At 32.7% G+C, this 15578-nt stretch overlaps 3 protein-coding genes across 3 annotated transcripts; 1 reads left to right on the plus strand and 2 right to left on the minus strand.

Annotated features, from left to right (window-relative positions):
• Nucleotides 1–2782: 2782 nt before the first annotated feature.
• On the plus strand, nt 2783–4768 carry HELRODRAFT_175212 (hypothetical protein; the record flags this gene model as incomplete). The annotated part of the gene is made up of 5 exons (XM_009022648.1): nt 2783–2868; nt 3321–3393; nt 3577–3736; nt 4090–4311; nt 4563–4768. The coding sequence occupies 5 exons, from the start codon at nt 2783–2785 to the stop codon at nt 4766–4768; spliced, it is 747 nt and encodes a 248-aa protein (XP_009020896.1).
• Nucleotides 4769–5234: 466 nt separating this feature from the next.
• Nucleotides 5235–8393, minus strand: HELRODRAFT_175213 (hypothetical protein; the record flags this gene model as incomplete). The annotated part of the gene is made up of 8 exons (XM_009022649.1): nt 5235–5550; nt 5902–6028; nt 6518–6737; nt 7032–7103; nt 7229–7295; nt 7417–7515; nt 7714–7895; nt 8268–8393. 8 exons carry the CDS (start codon nt 8391–8393, stop codon nt 5235–5237), a joined length of 1209 nt encoding a protein of 402 aa, XP_009020897.1.
• A 1133-nt stretch (nt 8394–9526) lies between these two features.
• Nucleotides 9527–14396, minus strand: HELRODRAFT_175214 (hypothetical protein; the record flags this gene model as incomplete). The annotated part of the gene is made up of 7 exons (XM_009022650.1): nt 9527–11914; nt 12303–12413; nt 12647–12721; nt 12965–13033; nt 13665–13835; nt 14108–14175; nt 14375–14396. 7 exons carry the CDS (start codon nt 14394–14396, stop codon nt 9527–9529), a joined length of 2904 nt encoding a protein of 967 aa, XP_009020898.1.
• Nucleotides 14397–15578: the final 1182 nt, after the last annotated feature.

Below are 15578 nucleotides of genomic sequence, written 5' to 3' on the forward strand. Positions count from 1 at the left end.
ATAATCCAACAAGGCTTAACTTTAAAGCAGAACTCCCTCATTGAACTATATAGGCAACCATAATTTTATAGCAGACTAAAGAAATAGTAAACACGTTTCATCATTCATACACGCTTGTGAAATGGATGAAGGATGGGACAGCTTGATTCAGTCAAAATGAATAAACCCATATCTGGAAATATTTTGTAGAAGATTCTAGCACTTAAATTAAAAATATTTATCTAGAGATGTTTGTATACGTATATAGAAAAAGAGAAAGAGAAAAATGAAAGAAAGAGAGAAAGAGAGAGAGAGAGAGAGAGAGAGAGAGAGAGAGATACAATAAACATTATACTCAATCGAAACTCTATATGGATAAAAATTCAAGCCACTTTCATCATAAATCAAGGAATTGAATGTAAATTTTATGGCTGTGCATAAAAGTTCGTTAACATTAAAGGCTTGAAAACTGTTTCTAAAAGAATTAATTTACCAGATATAAAATAAACCTTGAATAGAAAAATTACTAAAATTGAATTAGAAAATTTCAGAAAAATAAATGTGTATACCAGATTTAATAACTTTACAGCGGATTTGTTGGTAACAAAAAATAATTATAATATTATTATTCTTATTAGTAATAACAATAATAAAATTAATAATAAAAATAATAATATTTTCAATAATAATACATAAGTGATTAATGCGTTCAGCTCCGAACGCGTTCATATATGCGGGATTGAGTTATGATACGAAGTGCAATAAATTATGCACAATTCAGTCTGAATAAATGACTGAATAAATGAATGAATGTATGAATGAATGAATCAATCAATCAATCAATCAATGACTGAATGATTGAATCAATGAATGAATGAATGAATCAACGAATGAATTTCTGATTTGAAGATTGTTTACTTCCACATAGATACAAATAAAGAAACAACTTTCTTTTTTTTCAATAAACTTTTTTCAGAACTGGGGAATCATTTTTTTTTTCTCAACCAACCACCGAACTTGTAAATAATTCAGTCAGATAACTAACAAACCAACCAAACCAATCAACTAACTAGCTGATCAACAAAACTATCCTTAATTAACAAATAAAATCAGACATATGAATACACAATATAACACTAGGTATTAATCGACAAACTCAACAATAAATCAAAACAATGATATATCTGTGACATTTAATATAAATGTTTATACATTAGAAAACCCGTTTATTCGGACCACCGGTTACTCGAACCAACCGCAAAAACTAGGTTTCATTAAATTAATATATACATGGAATCCCACACAAGAATCAGACGTGCATTATGTTGATATTAGAATTTTAGAAACAATTTTAGAAACACTCAACACTCTTGTTACATTAGTATTGGCACGCCAAGCAACTTATTGGCTGATAAACATTTTTTTTGTCTATGAGGAAATTATACAGTCTCAATGTTCCATTTATTTGGTCTTTCCACGAAATTATTACACAAATTATATGCATTGGGATTTAACGGTGCAGTAAAACCTCTCCCATAAATGGTGAAGATAGGGAGTTATATCCGAGATAGTGATTAAAATAGAAGGGAAAAAATTGCGTCAGCAACAACAACAACAACCAACAATAACAACAACAATAGTAATAATAGTAATAATAATAAATATTATTATTACTACTAAGAATGAAATGAAAATAATCTTCCGTCTTATTAAAAAATGCAATAAAGCTCTGTTAGGACAAAAATATGAAGAAGCTCGAAATAGGATTACGTCAACAAACTCAACGAAATTGAGGAAATGACTGAAAGAAGAAGGGAAGGAAAAAAAGAAAAAGAATGAAAAACGAAAGAGATAGTGAGAAGAAAAACTGAAATGAAAAAGACAAAAGCTAGAATGAAGAAAAAAGAAATGAAAAAGAAGATAGTAAAAGCGAATAAAGAAGAACAAAGAGAGACAAAGACATAGAGAAAGAGATAGAAGTAGAGAGATTAAAAAGAGAGAGTGAAAGAGAAAGAGAGAGAAAAAGAAAAAGGAAGAAAGCCAGAAGAAAAGCCAAGAGGAAGAGAGGAGAAAGATAGAAATAATAATGTATAGGCACATATCAAACTAATTATCATTAGGAAGTTGAATGATGACACATTTCATAATTACATACATTGCAAAATTTCGTCTTTTTGCATTCAAATGGACAGAATTAACCTTTAAAAACCAAAATAAAAGATTTATAAAACGTCCCATTTCAATAATACCATCACGTATTACGTCAATTAATTAATTTATTTATATATTTATGAATAAAATCATCACAAATATTTCTATAGCGCTTTTCACAGACAAAGTTTTTTTTCAAATAACACCAAAGAAAAGCCATACAGGCATATCTCCGTAACCCATAGCAACGTACAAACGCGCCTTAAGTACCTTGTGTTATGTGCACGTGATAAGTAGTTAGGTGTTTTTGACTGCTGTTAGTTTATGGTACATGATTAGATTTAATGCTATCGAGAATTGTTTGCTATTTTTGTTTGATTTCTCTCTTTTCAATAACTCTTTTCAAGGGTAGCGACATGAGACATTAACTAAAAAAGGCAAAACAAATGCATAATAAACAGCCAACAACATCAAAAACCAACAAGCGATATCACTAACAATTGGCAAACAAACTGACAATCAACATCATTAACGAACAAAAAAACAACATCAATTACATTACATTAAAATTACATTAAGGAACAACAAACAGGCAGACAAAACCACCAAATAAAACCACCACCACCCCAAATCAACCACCCAAACACAAAAAATGACAACAGTGGAATATGGCGGAGGTGCAAATTTGCAACAGAGGAAGGAATTTTGCGAATTGGATGACGGAGCCAAAATACCTGGGTGAGTGAGTGAGTAAAGTAAATGGATGAAGGAGTGAGAAAAAGAACGAATGAGTGAATGAATAAATGAATGAGTGATGGAACGCATCTTGAGTGAATGAGTGAGTAGGTGAGTGAATGAGTGAATGAGCGAGTGAGTGAATGTATGGATGACGTTTGCCAACTAGATGTCAATCATCTCTTAATTTATTGCATTTTGAAAGCAAATTTTCTTCGTATTTTTCTTTTATAGTTTTTGTTGTTATATCTTTTAGACTGCTTAGCGTTGTTTTGCCTTGAAGTTAATGTTTTATTTAAATACAGCACAGCATGTAGTAAGTATTGAATTTTGCAGTTTTTATAACGTAAAAATAAGCATACCATATGATTGGATAACTTTGTAAATGATGATACAACGATTACGTGGGTGAATAATTTTATAACATCATTTAATGAGATGACGTAAATTTTCAGTTACAAAGGGTACTGTCCTTCGCTTAAGTTCACATTCGGGAAGACCTTTGCAAAGAGTACCAGAGATATCAGTGTTAATTACTTTTTAACTTATTAAAATGAACTCCATCAAAATATTTGTAATTTCCATCTTACATTTAAATGAACATTTGATACTTAGATATCAATTTGATATCGCTTTGATATATCCAAGTTTCGATGTATCAAACGCAATAGACTACAACAGGCCTCGTAACAAAACTACCTTTTCAAACAGAGCGAAAATAAAAAAGATTACAACAACAACAACAACAACAACAACGCCAATGTCTACTCCAGAATGACAGCAAAACAACAACAACAACTGCTTCACCCAAATGTACCTGAAAACAACGGAAGGAACAAATACAGCAAAGATATGGTATCCGGATACACGGGTAATGTTCTTTCTTATTAGGTAACAAATCACTTTTATTGTTGGAAATTTTGTTCCGAACGAGATGAATCTATGTGTGCATAACGTTCTAGTATTTTTTTTTCATATTTTATCGATATATTTTTAAATTTGTTTTTTTATTTACATTATAATGTAACACAAATTGGACCGTAGGCACTTACTACGTCCAAAATTTTGAATCTTTTCAAATTAATAATTACGCTTTTTCAGTTGGAGGTAGACACGATCTTTGTATATCGAGTAAACTAACCCAATAACCTTTCATAATAATTGCCGAACTTACCTACAAGCCATTAAAAGTAAAGTAATTCATTTAAAATCAAAACTTTCAAGGTTTCATTCCCAAGTGTTCGACGAAGTTCGGCAAAACATACAGAGAGGAGTGCGAAAAATGTTTCAGCGAGCACTTCCACGATCTGGAACTGTATAAGGACAGACGGAACAGGAATAAGATGACATCCCAGCAAACTTCGGGACTGCAGGCCTCTCATAGGAAAAATAAAGAAGAAATTTTGAGATCTATAAACGAGTACACTGATAGTCTCACTTTCAATGGTCAGTCCTGTTTATGACCGTTTTTCATTTCAAAAATTTGTGAAGATAAAAAAAATATAAATATTCAAGCTCAAAATACGAAATAAAAAATAGTTCTTTCTTTCGGCAGAACTGCGTATAACATAAAACATTAATTGCATATTGGGCCTTGAGTTACGAAGACAAATAGCCAAATGAAAATAACGAAACCAATAAATAAATGATAGTAGACATAATAAAACGTAAAAAATAAACTTTCCACTGCAAACCAGGTGCAAAGAAACCATTGATTGAAGCACCGATTATCGGCTACACAGGATTCGTTCCCAAAAAGAACACGACGGAGTTGGGATTGGGAGCATCCTACGGAAGAGCTGCTGAAAAAAGTTTGGAAAAGTTCGATCTGGAAACTAACGCGTACAAGAATAAGATTGCATTCCTGGAAAACAACGTGACGTGCTGTTGCAGATACAAATGAAATGGATACACAAATAACAATCGCATTAAATGCACATTAAATTTGACGTATTTGTTACCTATCGAGGGTCTAAATTTTAAAATTATCAGGTACAACCATAGACATAGGATAGAAGTTACTGAATTTATTTATCTCCTTCTACGTAGTTATTTAACAAATTTAAATGTGTCACTTTTTCAGAATAGACAATATGAGGAAAGAAATATTTTATTAAAAAGTAGTTATTTGTAATATTTTTTAATGTTTCAACACATCTATTGAGTAAAACAACTAGAATTCTGCACTCTGTTCACGATTTATTATATATATATTTTTTTTTAATTTTTATTTATAGGTGACAAGAAGTTGAATTTTAAATCAAAATTTGCAATCATGTTTAATTTTAAAATAAATCTTGAACCAAATTAAAAAACAGCAAAATTTATTTTAAAAAAAGAACTTTAATGACAATAATTACAGAGACAAATCAATGTTTTAGCATTTTTCTTTTGCTGACGTAGGGTTTAACAGCAAGTTGTGATGAATTTGAGTGATAATGATGACCATTAAATGATGATGACGAAGATGATTGGAATGATGTTGGTGTTGATGAATGACCAGCTGGTAACGATGATGATGGAAAAAATGACAAGGATGATAATGGTTTGGACGGATATGACGATGACGACGAAGTTGATGATAAATTATTCTGCATGTTAAACTGTTCGTTGGGCTTGAAGACAAATTTTGATTTAATGTAGTCGTATTTGATGTCGGCTGATATGTGGTTCACTGGTCTCTTTCTGTAAATAGTGCAACAAATAAATGGCTCAAGTAAATAGTGGTTCAATAAAATGATTAAGTTTTTAAAACAAAATTAATAATATTTAAAATTAACTTAAATGAACTATTTAAAGATAAAAATTGAAGATTATGTAAATATATTAAATAAAGTGTATGAGTTATATATGATTCAGTGCTTTCTTTAGTATTTCTCAGAAGCTTCAACAGCAAAAACACAGCACATGTAAACAACGCTTCACACACATTGCATGTTATAGACGAGGATCATTTTGCATTCAAACAGAGTCACTATGACAGAAGAGCCAGGCATCTTAACCATTACACCGTCTTGGATGATAGTTAACTCTAACCTTGTCATAGATCTTCTAACTTTGTAAGGCAGCCAGATTTTGTTGTGCAAGGTTTGAGACATGGTAGATGAGAGGTTGGTACGAATTTTCGGAAGCAATCTTTTTTTTCTCCTTTCTTCTTCATATTCTTTTGTGGTCGAGTGTTAATCAAAATTATTATTATGGTTATAATTTTTAATACAACTATTCGTAGTTATTAATGATTATAATTAGAAACATAGATATCATAGACTCAGCATGCTTTCTTCAAAAATAAAATTCAAGTTTCTTTGTCATAAAAATCAAAATATGATAAAATTGATTAAGATGTTTATAAATAGAATGATATTAGTTGAAATTGCAAATATGGTAATTATGGTGATAGTGAAAACTGTTACAACTACCATTATTTTCAATCATCACTCAGGTAAGAAACTCATCATCATAATGGTTAAGTAATAAACGACAATGAATAGCATAACATACAATACAATATACAATGTATATGCAACACAAAACATATAATCGCATTAATATATATATATATAATATATACAATACAAATCATATAATCACTTTATACATATAAATGATGAGTAACATTAGGCACTGGATAAATTTAACTAAAATCCTCTACTATGCAAAAGGAGATCATCCTTAGTTGGTCCAATGACGTCACTGCTGACGTTTTTGTGGCTGATGTCGCTAAAGTTGTTGCTGTTTGCGTTCATGACGTTGCAGCTGCTGCTGTTGATGTTGTAGCCAATAGAATTTGTTGTAGAATTCGCAATACTGCAAGAATGTTGAGAGTTCTTGTTCATCATTTGGCTTGCTTTGTAATGTAGTCTCTTAATCCTCTAGATAGGATCCAATCATTCAAACACTAATTAGTACTAATTTAGGAAATTATTAGTAGTATAGTAGTGCTGAAGTACTACGTATTGGGTAGGCATTTTAAATATATGTAAGTATAGTATATGAAATTTTTAAGTTAAGTGGTTTTGGGTAGAAACAGAGTGAATGAACGATTGAATGAATGAATGAATAAAATGAGTAAATAAATAGATGATTGATGAATGAATGAATAAATAAAAAAAGAATAAAAAACGGTAGCATATATACGCATAAAAGGATACGGTGTGCAAACCAACCAGATCATTCATTTTAACACTCCATAAGATGTTTCCTCGAGATTTCTCCACAGTCCTAATCATTTCGGCCTCCTAAGCAAAAAAAATTTACAAATATTTATGGTAAATATAACATAAAATATAACAGTAATAATATAAATAAATATTGTAATAATAATAATATGGATAATTATAAGAAAAAGTAATTCCCAAATAACCTTAGCCATTGATAGACCACAGCTGATTTTAAATTCATTTTCTTCTTTAGTTTTTTTGTCTTTCAAACTAAAATTTTTTTAAAATGAATGAGTGAATGAGTTAATGAATGAATAAATAAATGAATTAATGAATAAACTTTATAAAAAATTTATGCTAGTATATGTGAAATTTTATAATTATTAGCAACCTTTGAAAATCCTTCTCAAGAATGAAATAATATGAAAAATCAATAATTTTCAATCTGTTGGTCTTCTTGAATGCTAAGAACTTTTCTTTGTGATCAGTTCTGTGTGAAAAATTTGATTTAAAAAAAGCCCATTAAAAAATTTATTACAGAAAAGCCTGTAAGAAATGTTGGTATTGTAAAAATAATATGTATATAATAAAAGTGAAATAAAGAATATAAAACTAATATCGCCAACAATAATAACAGTGGTTTCATTGGACCAACTAAAAATGACATAATGATGAAATAACTACCTACTTTGATAAATGCTCTATAAAATCCCAATTAAGAAGAATGTAAAAGTCTTCCTGAGAATTTTTCAGAAATTCATCTTCACAGAAATAGCACCAGAATTTTGTGTCGAGTTCAGCTGATGTTTGTGAGTTTTTCATGACGAATTCAAATTTATCAGTCTGGCATTTTGATATTACCGACTTAACCTGTATTGTTGTATAATATTTTAAAATAAGCATTAGTCAGTGATAAATATAAATACATTACGATTATAACATTGATTAATGGCATCATATTCTATTATATTATAGTTTAATAATTAATTTTATTATAATTCATAATAATCAAACAAATAAAAAGGAGAAGGGGCATTTACAAGAAATAAAACAAACTAAACACTTAAATTTTTAAATGGTTCAGGATCGTTAAACTTAAACTTAAACTTAAAGTAGTTACTAAACTTACTTGAATTAATAAATTATTCAAACTTTTATAATTTAATTAATTAATTAAATACTTAAAAGGTTTAATAATTAAAAACTGAAATGAAACAGCAAACAAACAAACCCAAAGCAAACCTTATCTCTAAACTTGTCCAGTGCTTTCTTAACCAGTTCAACATGTTTCTTTGAATAAATATGAGATTGACCTTTATTATGATTGACATTGCAGACGGTGCAACGCTGAAATTGTCTAAAAGACATTCTGAATGAGAATTTACAAAGCTATCGCTAGGCAGTAGAAGAATAGCTGCTTGTTTATGTTGAGAACGATAACAAAACAACATATAGAATATATATTTACAAAGAGATGTAAAATTCATAGATAAATAAAACGAACTGCAATCATTTCTTGTAGCTTGTAAATATTTGCATAGCGCGGCAAAATTATTATTTTACTTGTTAAAAGCATTTTATTCATCATAAAAATTTTTATTCACTTTTAAGATTTGTTAGGTAAGTTAGATAGGGATAATTTTAATTGTAGGTAGGATAGATAGAAACATACAACATTAATGTAGTTGAATAGGTAAGTTTTGACTCTTTCTTCTATACTTTCTTGGATTTTCGTGTCTATTGAGTTTTGTTAGAGTACGGTAGTCGAACGATTCCGGATTTCAAAGTCCATTGTACGGGGACAAGCGTTGGTGGCCAAAGCTGGTGGCAGCGCGAAGGATCGATTATGGGCTTGTTGAAGTTCATAGAGTCCACAGTGCAACTACCCTAACTAGAAATACAAATTTGTAGGTAGGTGAGATGAGTTAATCATCTTAGGTAAGCTAGGGCTCTGAGAGTAGTTTAATTGTAGGTAGGTGTCGTGAGTTCTGACATGTTTTAAGACTTATAATTTTTTAACAATTAAATTTTTAAATTGTTTCAATAAAATTTAAAAACAAAAAATCATTGAGTTGAATTTCGTTTAAAAAAACGAAATCGAGTTGATTAATTGATTAGTCGATTGATTTATTGAACGGTCGGTTGGTAGATTGCTTGCTTGATTGATTAATAAATGTTTGGATGGATGGGTGGTTGAACATTCGAATTTATTAGTTGCGTTTGGTTGATTTTGATTGGCTAGTTGATTGATTGGCTAGATTTGTATCCTACGGTCTAATCATTAACCAACCAAGCAAATTTATTCCATTTATTTAATGCAGGAATAATTTGTTTAATCATTTTTATCTAAAACGAACTAAACAATGAAATTAGTTGAAACATTGATAAAAAAACAAGCCAGAACATCAACAACAAACTGAAACAAAAAAATGTTCTTTAGAATTGTAATGAGCAATTAATTAGTAAGGCAGAAAATCATTCGTGTGAATCTACTTTCTACATCAATTGCAACATCCTTTTGAGCACCTGCAAGTTTTTCCATCACACCCGAGTGATATACTGTTCAAATCTTCCATCATTTTGTCCAGGCTGCATTTTTCATTGTTGTTATCATTTTTATCATCGTTCTTATCATTTTTGCCACCTTCCTTTTCTTTATCACTTGGATGTTTTGTGTATTTTAATTTATTCGTGAATTGTTTGTACAATTTCATGACGATATCATCATTTCCGTTGTTGTTATTGTTGTTTTCATTGCTATTGTTGTTGTTACTGTCGTCGTTGTTTTCCATGTTTGTTCTGCTGTAATATTCTGCGAGAATTTGTTTATATCTGGCTGTTAGGTCGTTCATTTCACTGTGATAACCCGACAACACGTCATCTACATTGTTGCATACATTAGTATTGCTGTCACGACTAGCAACAAGATTATCGCTGTCACCATCATTGTTGGCGTTGGGATCAATATTAGCATTTAAATCAGGCTCGCAAATGTGCATATCGTCACTGCCAGCGTCGATGTTGTTTGAGTGGTGGTTGCTGCTACTTTCGGCTTCATTTCTACTTGAATCGGCACCGTACTGTTTGTACAAGGCTTCTAATTTGCCGTTGATCGTTCTTTTAACTGCTTCTTGGATGAGGATTTCAATATTAAGTTCATCCGGCGTCATGTTTGTGATGGGCCTTGTACGATGTTTGTCAAGGTTGTTGTCGAGGTTGTTGTCGGCGTAGCTGGTGTTGCGCTGCTTCTCGTCGGCGCCATTCTCGTTGTTCAAGCCGTTGTTTATGTTGGTTTTTGAATCGCTGTTGAAGTTCTCTTCCACTTGACTGATGTTGTTTTCTTTTTGTTGTTGCTGCTGTTCAGTAGTTGGTTTAGTTTCCTGTTCAGTTTTTGCATTGTTGCCAGATTCATTTCTTATTAAATTCTCGTCAACCTCAACATCAGCTGAGTCCATGATGTGAACGTCGTCGTTATTGCTGTTGTTGAAGGTTTGGTTGCTCTTGTTGAACAGGCTGTCGTAGAAGTCATCGTAAAGTTCGTCGTTGTTGTAGCATTGGTAGTCAAGCAGATGAGCGATGAGTGACATATCCTCCTCGTCCAACACCGTATCGCCACCGTCGCTGTTGTTGCCGTTGTTGAGAATGTGGTTGCTGAGACTGATGTTGCCTAAGCCGGTTGCTAACATGTTGTTGCCTAAGCCGGTTGCTAACACGTTGTTGCTTGTCTCGTTGTTAGCCGATGCGATGTTGTTGGTCTCAATGTTGATGTTCACTATGTCGTTGTTTATCATGAGATCATTGTTGTTGTTAAACGTGATACAATAGGCGTCTTCGTCAATGTTGTTGTAATGCGTGACGTTATTGTTGTTGCTGTTTATGATGATGACGTCATCATCGTCACATTTGTCATTTTTGATTTTATCGTCCTCTTTGTTGTTATTCTCCAAATAAATTTTATTTTCAAGATTTTGTTCGCACTTACGTTCTCCATCTGCAATTTTACATTCTTCTTCATCAGCATCACAATCATCATCATCCTCATCATCATCGTCATCATCATTTTCTTCATCATCGTATTCATGGATTTTATCGGAATCATCACCGTTATCATCACCACCATCATCATCGCCGTAATCATCTTCATTATCTTCGTCGTTAATGTCTTCATTGTTATTGTTATCACTTGGCCAAGCTTGGTTGTTGTTGTGATCGTTATTATTATTATTATTATTACTACCATCATCATCATTTTTGTTGCTATTATCTTTGTTGTTGTTGTTATTATTATTGTTGTTTTGGTGGTTGCCGTTATTGGCGGTGACGATTCTGTTAGTTTTGATGTTGCTACTACTGTTACAGCGACTGGGTTTGTTAACGTTGACACTGCTGTTGTTGTTGTTGTTGGCGTTATTCGAAACCCTCTTCTGAGATGATGTCCCGGCTTTGAGGTCACTGTTTGCAGTCAGTGGTCGAGGTATGGGCACCAATTTATTTTTTATTTTCTTCTTCATTCGATTGTCGCAGTCAGGAGTGGCTTTGTTAGTGGCCAACGTCGCAACAGCAGCGGCCACTATGCTGCTGCGTGTTGAAGTAGTTGCATGGTTACTGTCGGCGTTGTTGTTCAACGAAATTGGAGCCAATTTAGGAGACTTCAAACCTTTTGCTTTCATTTGGTTATTCGCGTTAGCATTCACTTTAGCGTTAGCGGATGAAATGATGTTATTGTTGAGGCTGTTGTTGGTGCGATATTTGTGTAAAGTTGTCAGCTTCCTAGCCAGGCAGCGAAGTTTATTCTCCGCTTGATCCTTCAGTGTCAAGAAGTCCTCGTGGTCGGCTTTCGTGTTGATCTTAGCCGTCAGGTAGGAGATGATTTTGTGGCACTCTTTGTCCTGTTTGAAGGATGTGCGTGCATCTATCGTGGTTTTTTTATGCATTTTAAAGGTGTGATGTTTATTAGCTACTTTATCCAATATTATTTTTAATATATTGCAAAGTGACTAGATGAAATATCCCAAAAATTTAATAGTTTTATCATCTGTCCTATTAGTAAACTTTCTAAAACTCAATGCAAAGTGATAGAGGCAGGAGAACATGAATGCAACAACCGTGAATTGGAAACTACAGGCCATGATAAAAATAATTAATTACAATCAAAGAATTGAATGAGTAAAAATAAGTATAATGAATGAATGACGTCACGTAAAACATGAATTACAAAATTAACAGATAACTAGATAACATTGACCATTACAAAATTAATCAAATCGTCCATCTGACATTTTCTAGTATCCTGGACAAAATTTCATTGATGACTGAATGCAGGCCTTCGCAGGTCTGTTGGAAGCAGTACTGATTCACCATTCCATCCGCTAGGTTCTTGTCGGCTTTCTATATTTTTTTTCGCAGTTGTTTATGGAGTTTTAGTTTTATTGTTATTAGAATCGTTTTATTTGCTATTATTTGAAATTCAATTTTATTATGAATATTGTTGTTACATTACAATCATCAAGCTTATCGAGTAATAATAATACATTGTTGGCGAAAATGACGACTGATGATGAGATGAAATATGATAAAGTGATGATATCAACAGTGATGTTAATGATAGTACGAAATTTGACCTTTGCAAGTTCAGAGGTTAAGAGGCATTTGTCCAGTTTGTTATCATCTAACTCGTTCACCACTGAGAATAAGTTCTAACGGTAATTTTTCGTATTGATTTTAAAATCAGATTAATTAATAACTAGAAAATATCAAACGTAAATAGATAAGATATGATAAGATACCTACCTATACGATAAAAATAATGATAGAAATTATACATTCTTCGTTGCAGTCAATATAGATGTCATGATATTAAAACGAGGTTGAAAATGAAAAAAAGGCTGATGAAGAAAGTGATGACGACAACGACGATGATGATGCAAATAATAGAAAACCTTGACATCGATCTTCATGGCTTCTACGTTCACGAGACTTCTTTCAATAATTTTCGCTTCACAATCAATCTGACCAGGTAAGAATAAAATTTGAATAACTTTAGTATTGTAATAAAATTAACTCGTTCTATATTCGATAAAAAAGATTGTAAATTACTTAAATGGCTATTTAAAATTGCGAGAGAAATTTATTCAAAACGTCGATTACTTACTTACATTATATTGAGCATCTCAACTAAAAATTAATCTTCCAACCAATCAGCCGAATGCTTTCAGTCCGGTTCCATTTAATTAAAAATCAGAATATTGGAACTATTCAATCATAAACACATATTTTAAACTTCAAAATCATCGATACATAAAACGAAAAATTTCCCTAACTCAGAGGTGGGCAAACTTTTTGGTGTCAGGGCCGCATTGAGAACTATTTTACCAGTGGAGGACCGCCGCATATGTATAAAAATATCAAATATTTTACCGTAATAATGTCTGGTTGACGACTTTTTTTACGTACAGGGCCTCGCGGGTCGCATAAAATGGCTTGGCGGGCCGCATTGGGCCACAGTTTGCCCACTCCTGCTGTAACTCATCAAAAAATGACAAATCAACAATCAATCAATCTTCGTTTTGCGTCCAGAGACCCGGTATCCCGAGGTAGGACGACACCGCGATAATTCTAGAACTTGATATGAGGTCACACCTTAGTGATCTGTGTGTGAAAGGTTTTAAGTTGCATCTCAGTAAGTCCGGTGTCATCTTCGTTGCTCATGTTGGGCATCTCCTCAGGGTTGAAGAGGCAGGCCCAGATGTGCTCCGACTCGTACCTCGTCATCGGGTTGGCCGTTATGCAGCCGTACACCTTGTTCACTACCTGGCGAGTTTGTTTCAATTGGAAAGATAATTTGTGAGGTGGTTCCGTTAGTGTGAAGTGTGCGGTGTGGAGGTAATATCAATGAAAGTCCGCGAAGAAGGATGACTCAATGGAAAGATGTAAATTGTTGAAAACAAAAATTAATTAAATAAATGCTAATCAAGTTGATGAATAAGTTTACGATTGAAAAATTTAGACACCCATTCATTCAGATATTCAGCTGGTCAGTATTTTAACTGACTTCCATTATTTTAATCGAAAAATGAACCAACTTGTCTCATATTGCAGAGCAGGTCCTCGCATTTCTGAACTCTACACAGCAATCTTTCTGTCGCCGTTCCTGGGTTCAAATACACGAGAAATCATCATTTGAAGAATTTTTGATATTAACAGACAAATTTCGTCAACAGTTATACAAATTAAAAACAAAAGTTAATCGCGTAAAAACGCGTGTATACGGTTACAAAAACATACATGCATTACAAAAACATACACACACATACAATACAATACAAACAAATACAAAAATATATACGTACCAATGCCGTCAACTTCGGCCATTCTCTCAATTAGTTTCTGCGCTTCTTTCTTTGTGGCATTCTTCAATCTCAAGTTCTCCAGTTGAACCTGGGTAAAGTAAGTGAGCGAGTGAGTAAAACAAATGAGTGAGTGAGTGAGTAATGTAAATGAGTGAGTGAGTAAGTAAATAAAGAAATATGTTAGCAAAGAGAAAGTTAATATAATGAATAAAACTATTCATTATTCAAACGGTTCGACATCGATTCGTCATCGGAATCATCTTCGTCATTATTATCATCGTCATCATCCTAATCACCACCATCATCGTAACCATCTTTATTCTCGTTGACAACATCACCATCATCATCATCATCATCAACGCCAACATCGTCGTCATCATCATCGTGCCTCGATAGCCTTGAGTCTTCTCAGTTTCTCGTCATTGTACTTGATCATCTGGGCGAGTTTGAGGCAGATGGTTTGAAGGGTCTTCGTGGGAGCAGCGTCTCCTACAAATTTCCTTGCTTCATATGGCTGTCAGTGATGATGATGATAGTGATCATGATTAAGATGGTTGTGATGATTAAAATCGCAGCGATGATTAAGCTGAAGATGATGATAAAGATGAAGTGATGATTAAAATGGTGGGAATGGTTAATATGGAGATGACGACCCAGACTTACGGTGTAGCACAGTGGATTGGAAATGATGAGACTTTCAATTCCGCAAAATGAGGGGAGATTGTCCAAGAAAAGTGTGGATGGAAGGGTTCCTGTACCCATTTGCTGCCACGCTTTTTGCTAATGATGAGGATGAAGGTGATGGTGACGATGAGGATGACGATAATGACCACAATAAAAGTGGTTACGATGAAGATGACAGAGTTGGTGATAGTTTAGAAACAGTTTTTTTTATAGGATGTGTTCTGTGATAGAGCAGAAAAAATATATTTATTATTCATTGTCGAAAATGCTTGCTATTTGCAAATACAAATTTCTGTTTGCAAACAGTGTTAACGCCAGACAAGAAAAAAGCCTTTTATCTTATTACAGAAAAATTATTGAAACCAGGTAAGAACTTGGCGAAATTCGGCATGGCCTGAGCTTATTATTATAAAAACGAAAAAAATAATTACGATTTTTTATAATATTCTAAATTTTTAATAAAATAATAAAAATAAAATAATTTCAAAGCACACAAGTGCTTCCAGATACGGTGGGTAGT

Source organism: Helobdella robusta, assembly GCF_000326865.2.
Source record: "Helobdella robusta unplaced genomic scaffold HELROscaffold_32, whole genome shotgun sequence".
Lineage (NCBI taxonomy): Eukaryota > Metazoa > Annelida > Clitellata > Rhynchobdellida > Glossiphoniidae > Helobdella > Helobdella robusta.